This window comes from Adiantum capillus-veneris, chromosome 5, assembly GCF_014529385.1.
Source record: "Adiantum capillus-veneris isolate H3 chromosome 5, ASM1452938v2, whole genome shotgun sequence".
In the NCBI taxonomy this organism is placed as follows: domain Eukaryota; kingdom Viridiplantae; phylum Streptophyta; class Polypodiopsida; order Polypodiales; family Pteridaceae; genus Adiantum; species Adiantum capillus-veneris.
Window position 1 is genome coordinate 113480895 of NC_140935.1, and position 16360 is coordinate 113497254.

Below are 16360 nucleotides of genomic sequence, written 5' to 3' on the forward strand. Positions count from 1 at the left end.
TAAAAGGTATGCATTCATAAGGAAAGCCAGGAAATACAAAATGCTTGATGATGTGCTTTACATGAAAGGAGGTGATTTGGTTTTGCGTCGCGTGCCTTGGAAAGAGGAAATTTACAAAATCCTAGAAGAAAATCGTGAGGGATCTTGTGGAGGCCATTTTCCTATGAAGGTCATGTTGCATAAAGTCTTGCAAGAAGGTTATATATGGCCAAGTATTCAATGGGATGTTAATCATTGGTGCAAGTCGTGTTTACCTTGTCAGAGAATGGAAAAGAGAATTTTGAAGTCTGAATTGTGAAAGACAATTCTAGCTTTTGACGTGTTTGAGAAATGGGGTCTTGATGCCATTGGACCCTTACCTATGACTCGCAAAAGAAATGCTACATCTTGACGGCATGGGACGCGTGGCGATTGTTGACTGGTTGCATGGTGAGCCCGCGAGTGGGGGGGTACGGGGGTTTGGCAGGGGGAAGGTCCTTACAGGATTTTGCACATTGGTGGAAAATCCCGTCATCGCTATCCGGTCATCGCTCTGGCCCAGCATCGTTTGAGAGCGAAGCGGAGGAGCAGCAAGTAAGGTGAGGGCATCTCCTTTTCTCACTAGCTGTGAAGGTTGGGATGCATGCGTTCTGTGTGGGCAGCATTGAAGGTGAGCACTATTTTTTTTCTCGCTGAAGGGTTGGATGCGTGGGTTCCATGCATGCTTTCTGCAAGCATCTCAGGGCTCGCCCATGGGGTTATGCACGAGCTTGGCCATGTGAAGAAAGGGAGTGCGTTGTGTGGCTGATTGTGTGTGTCTGTGTGTGTGTGTGAGAGAGAGAGAGAGAGAGAGAAATAGAGGGAATTATTGTCATGCTTTTCATGAGCTAATTTGGCTTGAGGTTGTGGCTAGGGGATGGCTCATTCACCTGCTAGAAAGGGGAAAAGAACATGGCAAAGGGGTGGTTGCTCTCGCATCACAAGAGGAAAGGCCGATGTCTCACCAAAGGCAAAGAATGGGGAGGAGGTCCAGCCTACGGAGAAGTCCGAGAAGGTGGACATAGCTAAAGAGCAAGAAGAGGAACCCTTGTGTCATGAGGAGAGATTCACTACTCCTCCCACATCTCCTCATGTAGAAGGGGCTACTTCTCAACCAAGGAGAAGTCCACAGAAGCACACCTTGCCTGAGATGGGCACACCCTCGAGCCTAAACATCCGTCCGCGAAAGAGGTTGGTGGGCGCAAGGGGATGTGGAGTTGAGACAGAGGATGTAGCAAAGGGAGAAGCACAGGAGGTATTTGAGGATCTGCGAAAGCAAGAAGAGGCAGCCAGCATCCAAGATCCAAAAGTCTATCTAGAGATTGAGCTCCCTGATGGACGGCTAGAACGTCAATGCCGCGCAAGTGCTGATTGCCCAAAGCGATCGGCCTTCATCTTCAAAAGACTACGGATGATGTCTCACCTCAAGACTTTCCATGGAATCACTGTAGAGATTGAAAAGCGCCCTGGAGGTCGCCCCCTCCACAAAGAAGCTGAGAGAAGAGCAAACCTCATGCCTAATCCGGAAGTGAAAGCTTGGCATAAAGCAGCTTTAAAGAGATTTGGCGACAAGGATAGGAAGTTTAGGCAAAATTGTAAAAGGTATCAGTGCATCACGCGCATACGGGCTCACCAAGTATGGAAGGACCTTGGAAATCAGTACAAGCACATGCCAGAGGCCGCTTTTATTGAGGAATTTGTGGCTGGGAAGATGCGAGACTACATGGCAGTCAAGGCTCTCCGGCTGGCAAAAATTCAAAAGCACATTGATGAAGGTTACAACACACATGTAAGTTTCCGATTTGTCTAATTTAATTTTCTTTTGTCATCAATTTTCATAGTATGTTTGCACACCATGTTTGATTAGTTCATTCATTTCTACTAATTCTCTAACTACCATGCTATGGACATTCACAGAAGAGGATGCATGACATTCCTCCTTGGCTTGAGGCAGCCTTGGAGGACACTGACAATGAGGACCCTTTCCAGTATGCTCCCAAAGGAGAGGACGACAATGAGAATTATGAAGACAAGAGAGAAGAGGGCCCAGGACTTGCAGAGACATTAAGCAATATTAAGCTCGATGAGGATGTATGTGTCTAGGATTTGTAACTTTTGCTTTTTTGTGCATAAGTAATTTTGTTTAGGTGTTCTAATAAATGTGCATTCCTTTCTAGCCTACATTGCTTGCAACTCCAACAAAGAAAAAGCTTCCGATTCAAAGAGGGAAGACACAAGAGAAAGCTATTGAAATAGGCTCTCCTGATGATGCATCTTTGTCGGCTCTCCTATTTTATGTCGGTAATAACCAGCTGACAATTGAAAAAATAGGCCATGAAATCAGCCCTGCCACTCCAACACGTAGTAATCGGGCCTTGTACAGGTGGCTTTTGTCAACCATCCCTATGTTCACAGTTTTCTAATTGTTTGATACTCACTATGTTCATGATTGTGGCATGTTGGATGTAGATTCTCTTCACATGTGCCTATGTCACTTAACTCTCTTCGCTTTGGCCTACGAGTGGACATTGATGATCAGGCTCTACGCTTCATCTTATCAAATAAAGCATCCACGCGCACGATGAATCTATTTGCAATGTAATCATCGCCATGTTTTTGTTATTGAGTGGTATGCATTATGGTGAGCAAACATGTGCTTAACATACTCACTTTTACAGGTGGATGGAGTACACACTAGGCTCATATGTCCTCATGCAAGTGATGCTTGTGGACTCTATGTGGTATCCTGTTGTGGATGCGACTTTGGCCAAGCAAGATTCCATGCGGGTCTTACATAACTTCTTCGGGGAGAGGGACTTTGGTGAATGTGTGCTTACATTTTTTCCAATCATTTACAGGTGGTTTGTAAGGAGAGGACAAAGGACTGCTAGGTATGCTACATTGTGGCTTCTCATTGATATGCTGATGTTGTCTCTCTTTGCAACAGGGAGCATTGGACATGTTGTGTTATGTATCTTGCCACACATGCAAAGATTGCTGGGCTACGTTGGAGAAAGAACCACATTCTCTACTATGACCCACTTGGGTACACGACCATGATGGATATTGTACCTGTTTTGCACAGGTACATGGGTTGACTTTGTTCATCATAGCTTGGGGAGGTCGGTATATGAAACAAGTTGATATGGCTATCAATGGTTTTTTATCTTGCTGGTTATGAATATGCAGTGCTATGGAGGCGATGGCCCAAGGAGTAAAAGCTCATGATGTCCAACATGCATTGCTTGAACCTACCACCAAATTTGAGTTAAAAGTGTTGAAAGTATGTCTCCTTGTGCTCCTCTCATGCTTAGAAAATTTAGGGCATGTTAGTCATGTTAATGGTTTGATGCTACAGGGCCCAATTCAACCAAATGCGATTGACTGTGGGTTTTATGTCATGGCTACCATTCGCTACATAATTCGGTCTTGCTTGCAGGAGAAGAGCAAAAGCTGGGTATGCTTAGAGTGTGTGTCGAGTGCTAGCTTTCTACCATATGCATCTGGATATTAAACTCCTTTCTAATTTCCTTCAATCCTCTTGTGTTTGTCGATGTTGTGCAGGTGAAGAAGACATGGTTCATACACGATGATGTATTGGCATTGAGGCAAAGCCTCCATAGTTGGTGCTTAGATATAGTGGGGGAGGAATGAGATTATGGTTGGTCACCATATGTGTTGCATTTTGCGCTAAAGGGAGCCAGGTCTATGGCCGTTTTGTAAAACAACCCATGACACTTTATGTATGATCAGGTTTAGGGCGAGGTTTTGTGTCAGCCTACATGTAATGTCCAGGGTTTGTGTCGATAAAGTATGTATGGCGAGTTTTATGCTGCAATATTGGTTCAAAGAAAGCAAATCATTGGCTACTGACTATGTTTATGTGGGCTTGTTTATGGCGGCTAGCCACGTCCGAGATCCATATTTTGTCTATGTGCAGGTTCAGGACTATGTTTGATGTATGTGGGAAGTGGCCATGTTTATGTATACAAGCAGGTTTATGGTTATGTCTGGGTTTATTTATGTTTGCAGGTTTTTGGCTGCGTCCGGGTTTAGTTCCATGTGGGGCTAGTGGCCATTTTTATTTCTGTTTGCAGGTTTATTTCCACGTCTGGGTTTAGTGTTTATGGTGTAAGCGGCATGTATCAGAGTTTTATGCTTGAGCTCGATCGAACCCCGATTCCTCATCCATTTCTGGACATGCATCTAGTCCAGCAAAATTATTATTTATGGTGATGTTTGATTTTTATTTCCTGTTGAGTAAAATTTATGGCAAGGTCCGATTCTGTCTAAGGCGACTCCCCGATTATGTATGTTTATGGCGAGGTTTTGTAATGTGTTCCCAGTTTGTGGTGCATTGTCCTTTGTGACGAGCTTTTGGTGCAATGTTTCACGTTTATATCTGGATCTGTAATAGGTGCTCGGGTTTGGGTTGGTTTATGGCTATGTCTGAGAGCCATGTATGTTTTATGGCTTCGTCCGGGTTTAGTGATCGGATGTATGGTTGTTGGTTGGGCCATTTTTATTTCTGTATGCACGTTTATGGCTTCGTCCGGGTTTAGTGATCGGATGTATGGTTGTTGGGCCATTTTTTTTTCTGTATGCAGGTTTATGGCTTCGTCCGGGTTTAGTGATCGGATGTATGGTTGTTGGGCCATTTTTATTTCTGTATGCAAGTTTATGGCTTCGTCCGGGTTTAGTTATTATATGTACTCTCTGATAAGCCAATGTTTATGTGTATATTAGTGATCATGTAATACAAATGGCTCGATCAATTTGACATTATGGTGACTCTAGGTTTATGGCATTATGGCGAGGTCCAATTGGTGTTTTGTGCCGAGCGACTCTAGGTTTATGGCATTATGGTCCGATTGGTGTTTGTACCGTTGCAGTCTATTTCGAGTCTCCTATAACTGATCATGTAACCCTAAACCGGCTTGATCAATTTGATGTTATGGTTTGTGCTGACTCTACATTTATGGCATTATGGCGAGATTTGTTTTTGTGTGTGTTTATGGTGAAGTCATGCCAGCTGGGTGTGTTTGACAATCAGTTTATGGTCATGTCCGAGATTATGGCGAGGTTTGTTTTTAGTGTCATGCTGGGTGTGTGTGAGCTTTCACCAATCAATTTATGGTCATGTCCCAGAGTATGGCGAGGTTCGATTGGTGTTTGTGCCGACCCTACGTTTAGGGCATTATGGCGAGGTTTGTTTTTAGTGTCATGCTGAATGTGTGTGAGCTTTCAGTCATGTCCCAGAGTATGGCGAGGTTCGATTGGTGTTTGTGCAGACCCTACGTTTAGGGCATTATGGCGAGGTTCGTTTTTAGTGTCATGCTGAATGTGTGTGAGCTTTCAGTCATGTCCCAGAGTTTGGCGAGGTTCGATTGGTGTTGTTTGTGCCGACCCTACGTTTAGGGCATTATGGCGATGTTCGATTGGTGTTGTTTGTGCCGACCCTACGTTTAGGGCATTATGGCGAGGTTTGTTTTTAGTGTCATGCTGAATGTGTGTGAGCTTTCAGTCATGTCCCAGAGTATGGCAGGGTTCGATTGGTGTTGTTTGTGCCGACCCTACGTTTAGGGCATTATGGCGATGTTCGATTGGTGTTGTTTGTGCCGACCCTACGTTTAGGGCATTATGGCGAGGTTTGTTTTTAGTGTCATGCTGAATGTGTGTGAGCTTTCAGTCATGTCCCAGAGTATGGCGAGGTTCGATTGGTGTTGTTTGTGCCGACCCTACGTTTAGGGCATTATGGCGAGGTTCGATTGGTGTTGTTTGTGCCGACCCTACGTTTAGGGCATTATGGCGAGGTTTATTTTTAGTGTCATGCTGAATGTGTGTGAGCTTTCAGTCATGTCCCAGAGTATGGCGAGGTTCGATTGGTGTTGTTTGTGCCGACCCTACGTTTAGGGCATTATGGAGAGGTTTGTTTTTAGTGTCATGCTGAATGTGTGTGAGCTTTCAGTCATGTCCCAGATTATGGCGAGGTTTGTTTTTAGTGTCATGCTGAATGTGTGTGTGTTTATGGTGAAGTCATGCTGGGTGTGTGAGCTTTTGGCAATTAGTTTATGGTCATGTCCGAGATTATGGCAAGGTCCCATTGTGTATGGATGGAAACTATAAGGACCCTTCTTGTAAGGCTGATCTGGAAGATGCAAGACCTAGCAAGAGCGAGAGCAAAAATCAGAATCCCAGAATTGGTAAAAGCATATGTACATGGCTGATGTGCACGCATCCTAAACCTAGCAAAATCGCCATCAAGATCAGCTTAAGCATGACCCTTTTGGGCTCAACCTATAGCCCTATATAGAGATGCAAGACCTGGGAAAATCCAGAGAAAACTCGGCCCATGAGCTTGTTGTCAACCACCTGGCAAAAGGCTTGTGTTGATGCATTATGGTTTCATTTTGCTGGTGATATCAAAGAGACAACACTTCATTGTTGCGACCACTTACGAGTGATAAAGAACAAACAACCAGATTAAGACAACCCAAATGAACTTTAGGATATCTACAAACTAGCCTAGCTTCTTGAGGACCACATCATATCAATCTAATTGTTCCAAAAACAAATATATTGCAATTGTCCAAGTCATGTTCACAAAACATACATAGCTTGCAAATTTCCAATGAGGCATGACATATGAGGATGACCCTAAACCGCACGCAAGTCATATAAAAGTAATTCGTGTCTGCGAGGCATAGATCTTCTCATATATCCGACCATCATCAAGCTTCACAGTGAGATGTCGTTCACAATCAATATGCGATACCTCGTGGTCACATGCTATGATAGAACCATTGGCCGGGTTCTCACCATCCCATAACTGTACAAGGTGGTTCATGATCTGGGAAGTTGAATTTGCAGACAAGTGCTTCTGAGATAGAGGGAGCAAAGCATGGCATGTATGGCAACATACTATATTTGAGCCATCAACAAGAAGGGTTTTTCTACAACAATGCCGGCAATTAACACGTCGCCATTTCTCAAAGCGCACTCGATTTCGCCCTCGCTGGTGCTTACGTTTCAAGGAACTTGTGTTTCTGGTTTTTTTTGCTGGTTCTGGACAACCTTCAACCACCTCACCTATGCCATCAATGATACACGATAGCCTGCCATGCCCAAGCCGTGTTTGTGTGACATTTGCCTGGATTTGTTTGATGCTACCCTTTCTTGGCAAGCTGATCTCCTCTGGCTCATGGAGATTCTCCAAGTTCTCCATAGAGATCTTTAATTTCCTCAGAGCAACCTCCTTTTGCTGCAATGTCCACTGCGGTAATACATCAGCCAATTGTCGCAAGAACTCCCTAGATTTGTCGATACAATTGACTATCTCCATGTCAACCTGTTGCAAGTATGGTCCAATACCATTCATATCAGTATCCAGTGCTTTGTCATCACATCCACTCCCTGTTTCAAAGACTTGGGCACATTGTTGCATTCCATCGTTGGTTGCAAGGTCAGCCATTGCATGCACGCTATCCACAATAGGTAAAATTTCATGAAGCATTGGAAAATAGCTTTGAAGTATTAACCGAAGCCCATATAGATGCTTGCATTGGGAGGACCACTCTGGGCAATCACAGTACGAGGATTGCATGCTCACATGGTACCAAGAGTCTGATGTCATGCTTTGAATCTTGAAGAGTAATGTGATTCGTTCACCACCTGAAGAGTTTCAGGATTAGTCTTGTATCGTTGACATAGCTTCTCCCCAGCAGCTAGTGCCTTTGTTGCACTCTTGCTTGAACCATACACAGCAAATCGTCCAGAATCCGCTGTCAATGAACATGCCATGAACTTTACTAAGAGGTAGATCGAAGAGAAAGTCCAAGGAGTGGGACAATAGCTCACCTAGCTCTTGCTTTTGCTTGAAGAACTCCAAGAGAGTTCCTCCCATCCAGCTTCCACTCCTCGCATTGCCAACAAGTGCATGTAGTAGATCCAAGGCTGGCCTATTTATCCTCGCATCCAAGAGAGTATACTTGACATATTGCCATAGTCTTTCCACCAAATTCGTTGTGTCCACATTGCCATGGGGAAAAAGACGTCCAAACTTCGTCCAGCGTTCACGCCATACGCATGACTTTGAGCACCATCCATTGGAGACATAACGTTGAATATTTGCATGATTGGAGTAGTCTAGCAAGAGGCGCTGAAAGCGATCTTCAAAGTCGTCCTCGGAGCTGGAGTGCATCAAGTTACACATTGAAGAATAAACATGGTCTTGCATGTGTCTTGGCACTTGCGGCAAAAGGTTCTCCACCCAAGCCTTTTTGACATGAAACCAACAAACCAGGACATGACATGCTACTTGGACTCGTTGTCCTTCACTGTGTTCAGCCCAACAAGCAGGATCATCTTTGACGGCACTCAAGATGGCATTCAATTCTTGGGGACATTTGTCTATCACAATTGCATTCGGTCGTATGCTGCCCATTCTCGAGAATATCATCCGGATGGTCAATTCAAGGGCAACGCTCTCCTGACATGTCCCAGGGTCACTTGTGCACATCATCAACCACAAAGGAATCCCTGTACCATTTTGATTTGGCAAAACAGCTGCATACAATGGCAACCCATAAACGTTTGTCTTGAATGTGCTGTCCACGGCCCATGCATTATGTTGTGAGAATCAAATACACATCTGAAGCATCCAATCATCTTGAATGATGACGACAAACGGCTTGTTGACGTCTTGCAAAGCATTTGGATTGTATGGTTGCACATATGCGACCTTTCAAAAGCAATAAGCAACTAAATAAGGACATAAGAAAAAGGAAAACATAAAAATGAAGATAGGGCACTCCAAAGTACCTTCCCTGCGGCTTGTAACTTTAGAGCCTCCATGTACATTGCAAACCAATCATTCCCAGATGCACGACCTAGAGAAAACAAAATGGTTAATTAATTAAAGGGGTGACAGGAAAAGAAAATTATCTTGCTACCTTCATGCCGTAGGCTATATGCCAACTGTTGGACCTCCTTTGAGATCATGAAGAATCGAAAAGTTGTGCGATCTAACAAGGATGCTCGTTGCTTGTGGAAGTTTTCTTTTGAAACTGACATTTTGGCAACATGGCGACATGTTCCAACATCAAAATAATCCTCCATGCAACATTGAAGCACACTTGGATGAACAGGTAGATGATATAAGTCAGCCCGAGAGCCAGGAACATGGCCCTCATGTGTAGCACGAAGCAAAATCGTGACCTCATGAACTCCCTCACTGAATTGCACCTGTGCCTTGAAAGGACAACCGCACTTCTTCGTTTTCCTCTCTCTACGCTTGTTTTCTCCATGATGCCTTCTTGAACCACCACGATGACAGACATAGTAGTCCTCTACCTTTCCTTCGCCTACCTTGGCTGATCTTATCTTAACAAGCCTGACTTTATGATTTATCATAATACTCTCCAGCACATCACACACATGAAATCTATATGTAATAATTTTTTCACTTGGAGTTTTCTCACCGGCATTTCCCTTCCCTCCAACCTTCTGAAACATAAGCGATTCAAATTGGAGGATAGGATCCTTCTTACATACCTGACAATTTCTGACCGCATCTCTAATGAATGAAGTAGGTATGCCATGCCTTTTGATATCTGTGCACCATGCAGTTTTCATCTGATTCATAGTTTCCAACATGCTCAAATGAGCCCCTTGCTGGTCGACATGACATTGTTCTGTAATGGTTGTCCACTCCTCCTTTGGTGCAATGGCTCTGGGAGGGAGACCCTTCAAGAAGATCCTAACTGATCCATGCCAAGGGGATCCTCGGATCACAAGATTGTCCTTCATCTTGTTCCACCGTTTTACATCATGCATGCCGACATTGTACAGCATACCCAATGTTGGCTTACAAATCCCTTGAAGATCTAATAGCATAAGGTCATAGCTCTCCCGAGAAAAGCTAAAGAAATGGTGAGAAGCATGCAACTCTGGGTCAAAAGATTGGGTCACAGGTTTCCTCCTATGGATTGAATCTGCAAGGAAGGTTGAAGGGAATTCGGTAAACTCCTTTACTTGGTCACCACCACTAGAATGGGATCCTGATTCCATGGAAGCACTACTTGAGCCTGTTGATGACGAGCTGCCTTCCTCCAACTCCTCATTCAAATCAAATATACGATATTTCTTTTGTTTCCCCCCATCCTCAAAAGCATCCAATCGTGCCTCCATCCTGCCCGGCATCCCTCGATCTCCCTCTGCCTTCCAGGTTACGTTTAGGTCAATGGACTGCATAACTTGTTTTGCCTCCCAAGGTACATTGAGGTCCAGCATTTGTCTGCTCTCCATACCTGTTGCGGCTTCTTCCCTCTACCCTCCTGCCTCTCAGAGATAATGCGTGGCCTCTCTGCCCAAACCCCAACAGCGTGGTCTCCCCGCCTGTCGACCCCCCTGAAAAGCGTCCCAAATTCAAATTTCCACCCTGATGACATGGCACTTCCCTCAGCCTTATCCCGCTTGAATTTGGCCAGCATGCCCAGCCCCCCTCCGCTGTCCAGGTTTAGTTTTTACAGGTATGCACGATCCAGATCCCCTCGATAAGCCCCAATCCAGTTCCCTGCCATTGATCCCCTTACCCCCCCTCTTTAAATGCTATGTGTTATATAGTCCTGAGGGCACACCGGTAAAAGTGTGATGATTGTGATAGATGTCTTCCAACAAGGGTACTACACAATGACACACATCCAGTTGTTTGTATGTTGCACGTAGAAACATTAAGGAAGGCTATTGGTAGTTATATCATTGCTCATCATGGCATGTACTTCTTATACCTTCAAAGCGAATCACATGAATGGTCGTCTATAGACTTTGCAATTTCACATGCGCATGTGCATGTAGTGTATACAAATTACAATAGCTATGTCAAGGTTCCACCTTTGGTAAGCAAGACGCCATGTGATCCCTATAGTTTTAATATGAAATATCGTCTTAATGTTTTTAGGTCCTTTGGCTTTGTTGAATGGCCATTGACAATTTGACTCTTTTTCTTTTGGAACAAACCATAATCGTCTTTTTTTTTTCAGTTGAGTGAGTTGAAGTTAAATTAAACACCAAAGAAATTACATGTTAAACCATGCTCTTATATTTTGAGCTAGGGTTTCAAAAAAAAGTACTACAACCATCAGCCATGCTCAAACAAGCCATGGGATCGCAGACACACCAAGCAGGAGCACAACCATATACGAGTCTATGGTCGAGCTTTTCAAAGGGAAGCCGAAAAACCTATTGCAAATACATAATGCTGAATAAAGTTACATTGGATGCCATTAACCTTGACCCTCCCACACTGAATCAAAGGCACCCAATACAACCAAGACTACATAAAAACCTTTGTACATCCACCCAAGATGAAGCACCGAACCAGTACAGAGAGCCCATGAAGCACATCTGACCAACGAGACAAATTCCCATGCCAACAAAGATGACCACCAAATGGAGCTAGATACACTTACAATTGAAACTAGGACATGATCTGAACCAAATAGTCCAGAACATAGGGGGTGCCACCATGCACCAAGTTCTATCACCAGATGATGCATGCCCCCAACCATTCAAACCCAAACCACCACGGCATGCAGATGAACAAACAATGAAGGCCACCTTTGACTCACGCAAGGGAGAGGGTAGGGAGGTCGCACCTAAATGCAAAAAAAGGGAGGTCGGAGCAGACGCAAGACTAAACGGAGCTGAACCAACCGCAGAAACCCCATCAAGGCACATCCCCACCTCGTAGGCAACTCGCCAACCCCATCAGCCTTGAACCGCATCCGCCCAGGAGCACCTCTCGCTGCTACAGACAACCCAGGAGAGCCCCCAACTCGTGGCTTCTCGCAAGCAAAGAGCACCAGAGCTTCTGCGGTCACCTACTCGTATAAACAAAACCCTTAAGCAGAACAGGTGTTTTTAGATATATAATTGCCTTTCCTATAATCAACTATGCATTTATAATGTTAAATGTTGTGCTTTCTTCATTGAGTTTTAGCCTTTAAGTTAATTACTACTATGTGACCCGCATGTTGTTGTGGCGAAGAAAAGCATGGCAATTTTCTCTCTCTCTCTCTCTCTCTCTCTCTCTCTCTCCCATGCACGCGTGCTCACATGTGAGGAGAATGGAACTGTGATCCTTAGAATCACTGTAAGAAGATAACAATGTGTAGGTATGCTTTCTCTCTCTCTTTTTCTCTCCCATATTAGATCTTGAGATCAATACTCATTGAGTATATCTTTGATATCTCTTTTTCCACCTTTTTCCTCTCTCTCTCTCTCTCTCTCTCTCTCTCTCTCTCACACACACACACACACACACAGTCTATCGAGTTGCGGATGGAGTTGATCCCACCTAAGCCATTAAATCTTTATCCTCTCACCACTAACCCAACACTTAGTGGCTCGAGCAAACCCATGTACACCCGTTACCTTGAGCACCTATCTGCTACTACCAAGCACTCCCCTTCAAAGAATCCCAAACGCATGCAATGTAGAGCGCTTTGCATCGTTGCATCCCCAATTAAGGTCTTTTTATATTCACCATTGCAAGAAAAGGACCCATTTTAACTTTGTGCTCCAATTGCTTCATCACCACCATAACCTATAAATAAATATCTCTTGGCACGTTGGCCCCCACAATGCTATGATATACAAGGAAGTGTCATCGCTCGCTGATGATGGGAGGGAGAGAGAGTGCATGGTAAAAAATGTGCCCTCCAGGTTTGGACACGCGAATGGGCTGCGTCTCTCTCTCTCTCTCTCTCTCTCTCTCTCTCTCTCTCTCTCTCTCTCTCTCTCTCTCTCTCTCTCTCATACACACACACACACATTGTCTATTGAGTTGCGGATGGAGTTGATCCCACCAAAGCCAGTAGCTCTTTATCCTCTCACTACTAACCCCAACACTTAGTGGCTCGAGCAAACCCATGTACACCCGTTACCTTGAGCACCTATCTACTACTACCAAGCACTCCCCACCTGCGGATGATGCATGTCCCCTATTCACTTCCGCTTCACAACAGAGTTACTTCTACTGAACATCGCAGCACCATCACTTGGCTTATCGTACCTATGTGTGATCACCACCACCAACTACCTTGGTCTTGGTGTTGGTGTTGGTCTTGGTCTTGGTCTTGGTCTTGGTCCTGGTCCTAGTGATCCACCTCACTCTTTCCCTTTCTCTATGTACTTGTTAGTGGAAGAGCTGTGTGTGTGTGTGTGTGTGTGTGTGTCACACGGTGATGGTGACGCACATGTGTACACATACACAGAGTTCGCACACATGTGCACACACACAGAGTGCGCACTTGAGAAGAATTTGAACTACTCCATGCAATTTTTGAAGGCTCTTTAATGCGTCTACAGTAGGGAGGATGACCCAAAAGGGACTCAACAACTCAATTTTGGCATTGATCCAAGAGGCCATGCAAATCAACCAGAAGGCGATGTGTGGAGGCCCTCTCCTTCCTACCTCTATTAGACTATTGAAAAATAGAGACAAGGTGAAGAGCCACAAAGGCCTGCTAAGTTATGGGGGGGCTGAGATTTATGGCAGGTAAGTTTAAATGAGTGCCTACAATCACATGAAATTTTTAGTATGTTTTAATATAAAATTATATTACCCATTATAGATATATAATCACAAATGTTTTATGTATTAAGAAAGGCCCCACTTAAATAATAAGATGAAATTTTCACATTGTACATTATCATTTGAAAACAAAACAAAATAAAAAGACAATAAAATAAAATATGCATTATATTATTCACTATACATACACAAGCTAGATTCACAAGTGTCGGTGGCAAAAACCTCGCACTCTTTCTTCCACCTCTCCCTTCATTCACAAGGAACAGAGGTAGGTCTATCAAATTTATTCTGCAAGATTTTGATGTTTGATGAGCTATCCTATAGTGGTAGTTTTGTTGAGCATGTAGCCGTTGGATTCGGTTTTATCACATTGATCCACGTTTCGTACTGAAAAATGAACGATGGAACTGCTCTCCCGAATGGGGAGGCTCGTTAATTTTTTTGTGGGTCCAGAGAAGCACAATTTTCTTTTGCGTCAATGGACAACCTCCATGGTGGAGGCACACTCCTTTTTTAATGTCTTTCGTCTGCTCTTGTGAGTCCGACCATACTCACGGATGGTTTATATATTAAGAAAGTAATAAAATGAAAGGTGCACATTTTATATTATTATTTAAAAATAAAAAAAAATAAAAAGAAAATAAAATAAAAAGATACATTAAAAACTAAAACAAAAAAATATATTAATAATTTCATAGAAAAAGATAGATTTAATAAGCATAGAGAATAATGAAAGAAATTAACAATTTAATCATATGAATCATGGATGGTTTATATATTTGCTAAGGCTCCACTTAAACAATAAAGTAAAAGGTGCACATTATATATTATCATTTAAAAGAAAATTCAAATGAAAAGAAAATAAAATAAAAACAATAAAGTAAAAAGATTCATTAAAATACTAAAACAAAGGAATATATCAATACTTTTATAGAAAAAGATAGATTTAATAAACATAGAGAATATGAAACAATTTAACTATTTAATGATATGAATCTTTGTGGAATCCTTAAATAAAAGGATTCTTTACAAATGAGAATATTAAAAATACAAGGTGAAGAGACACGAAGGCCTGCTAAGTTAAGTGAGTAATGAGATTTAATAAGTGTCTACAATCACATTAACTTTTTATTGTGTTTTAATATAAAATCATATTATCCATTATACATATATAATGGATAATAATATAAAAAGTAAGTTTCAATGAGTGCCTACAATCACATTAATTTTTTATTGTGTTTTAATATAAAATCATATTATCCATTATACATATATAATCACAAATGGTTTCTGTATTAGAAAAAGCCCCCCTTAAATAATGAGGTGAAAGATGCATATTGGACATTATCATTTGAAAACAAAAATAGCAAAAATAAAAATAAACATTATATTATTCATTAGACATACACAAACTAAATTCAAAAGAGTCTCTTTATTGACAAGGGACGGAGTTAGCTCTATAAAATCTATTATGTATGATTTTGACGTCCAATGAGTTGTAGTGTAGTGGTAGTGTTGTTGAGTACATAGCTATTGGATTCAATTAAATCACACTGATCCACATTTTGTGCTACAAAGTGGACGGTAGAACTGCTCTTATGAGCGAAAGAAGGCTTGCTTGTTTTTATGGGTCTATAGAAGCATAATTTTCTTTTGTGTCAATGGACAGCCTCCATGGTGAAGGCACATTCCTTTTTTAATGTCTTTCATTGGCTCTAGTGAACCCAACCATAATCTCGAATGCTTTATATATCAAAAAAAGCTGCACTTAATTAATAATGTGAAATGTGTACATTACACATTATTATTTGGAAACAAAATAAAATAAAAATAAAAAATAAAAAAATACATCAAAAACTTTTAAAAAAAGAATATATTATTGTAATCATTAAAATAGATAGATTTAATAAGCATGGAGAATAATAAATCAATTTAATAATTTAATAAAATGAATCTTGGTGAAGTCTTCTAATAAAAGGACTCTTTACAAGTGAGAGTATTAATTAAAAATTTTGAATCAATATTTCACATCATATATGGATCAAACTCTTTAATCCCTTGTTCTTTAGTCTTTTTTAGCATGCCAAAAAATGAAAGCAGCTTTGGAAAATAGCATTTGGAAAATAGCATTTGAAAGTAATTTCTTTATTTCCCTTTAATCTTTTGAAGGGACAAGCTTTGGAAAATAGCATTTGAAAGTAAATGCTCTCTTTCCCTTCAATCTTTTAAAGGGACAAGTTTGAAGGATCTTCACCCGAATGGATACTAAGGCCTTTAGCACGCCAAAATTTGAATCAAAATTAAATACTTCACATCATGGATCAAACTCCTATTCATACTCTTTAGTCCTTTGTTCTCTAAAGCCTTTTTCATCATGCCACAAAAAAAGAAAGCAGCTATGTGCTTTGGCAAAGAGCACTGAAAGGAAATGATTTCTTTCTTTTCAATTTTTAAGGGACACATGTGAAGCAATTAGAATTGAACGACCTTTACCCATATGGATACTAAAGCCTTTAGCAAGCCAAAAAATAATCATGAACTAGAGTGTAGATAATGGACTAATGAATAACGGTGAAATTCACTATGGCCTACATAAGGCTATTGACAAGAAATTCCTAATAAAAAGATTCTTTAAGAAAAATAAAAAGTGACACTATTATTTTTAAACATGTAGTGTCACAATACAATATTATGTTTTATTGAAAAAATGTGTAACAATAAATTATTCACATTACAATATATTTCAAA

The 16360-nt window shown here is 41.7% G+C and overlaps 2 protein-coding genes and 1 pseudogene across 2 annotated transcripts; 1 reads left to right on the forward strand and 2 right to left on the reverse strand.

Annotated features, from left to right (window-relative positions):
• The first annotated feature begins 424 nt into the window (after window positions 1-424).
• On the forward strand, window positions 425-3794 carry LOC147457935 (uncharacterized). Its single transcript, XM_086512705.1, has 9 exons — window positions 425-1807; window positions 1936-2109; window positions 2196-2401; window positions 2488-2616; window positions 2697-2876; window positions 2966-3103; window positions 3208-3301; window positions 3377-3475; window positions 3583-3794. The coding sequence occupies exons 1-9, from the start codon at window positions 896-898 to the stop codon at window positions 3670-3672; spliced, it is 2022 nt and encodes a 673-aa protein (XP_086368831.1). The 5' UTR covers window positions 425-895; the 3' UTR covers window positions 3673-3794.
• A 3911-nt stretch (window positions 3795-7705) lies between these two features.
• On the reverse strand, window positions 7706-8493 carry LOC147457936 (uncharacterized). Its single transcript, XM_086511728.1, has one exon. It carries the CDS (start codon window positions 8474-8476, stop codon window positions 7706-7708), a length of 771 nt encoding a protein of 256 aa, XP_086367854.1. The 5' UTR covers window positions 8477-8493.
• Window positions 8485-10323, reverse strand: LOC147457937 (uncharacterized; annotated as a pseudogene).
• Between the last annotated feature and the right edge of the window lie 6037 nt (window positions 10324-16360).

What these genes read in the sequence shown, in the direction of transcription:
- LOC147457935 (XM_086512705.1), top strand. Translation starts at nt 896, where the DNA reads ATGGCTCATTCACCTGCTAGAAAGGGGAAAAGAACATGGCAAAGGGGT. An exon ending in ATGAAGGTTACAACACACAT is followed by an intron (nt 1,808 to 1,935) that starts GTAAGTTTCCGA and finishes GGACATTCACAG; the next exon opens with AAGAGGATGCATGACATTCC. An exon ending in AGGAGAAGAGCAAAAGCTGG is followed by an intron (nt 3,476 to 3,582) that starts GTATGCTTAGAG and finishes GATGTTGTGCAG; the next exon opens with GTGAAGAAGACATGGTTCAT.
- LOC147457936 (XM_086511728.1), bottom strand. Translation starts at nt 8,476, where the DNA reads ATGATATTCTCGAGAATGGGCAGCATACGACCGAATGCAATTGTGATA.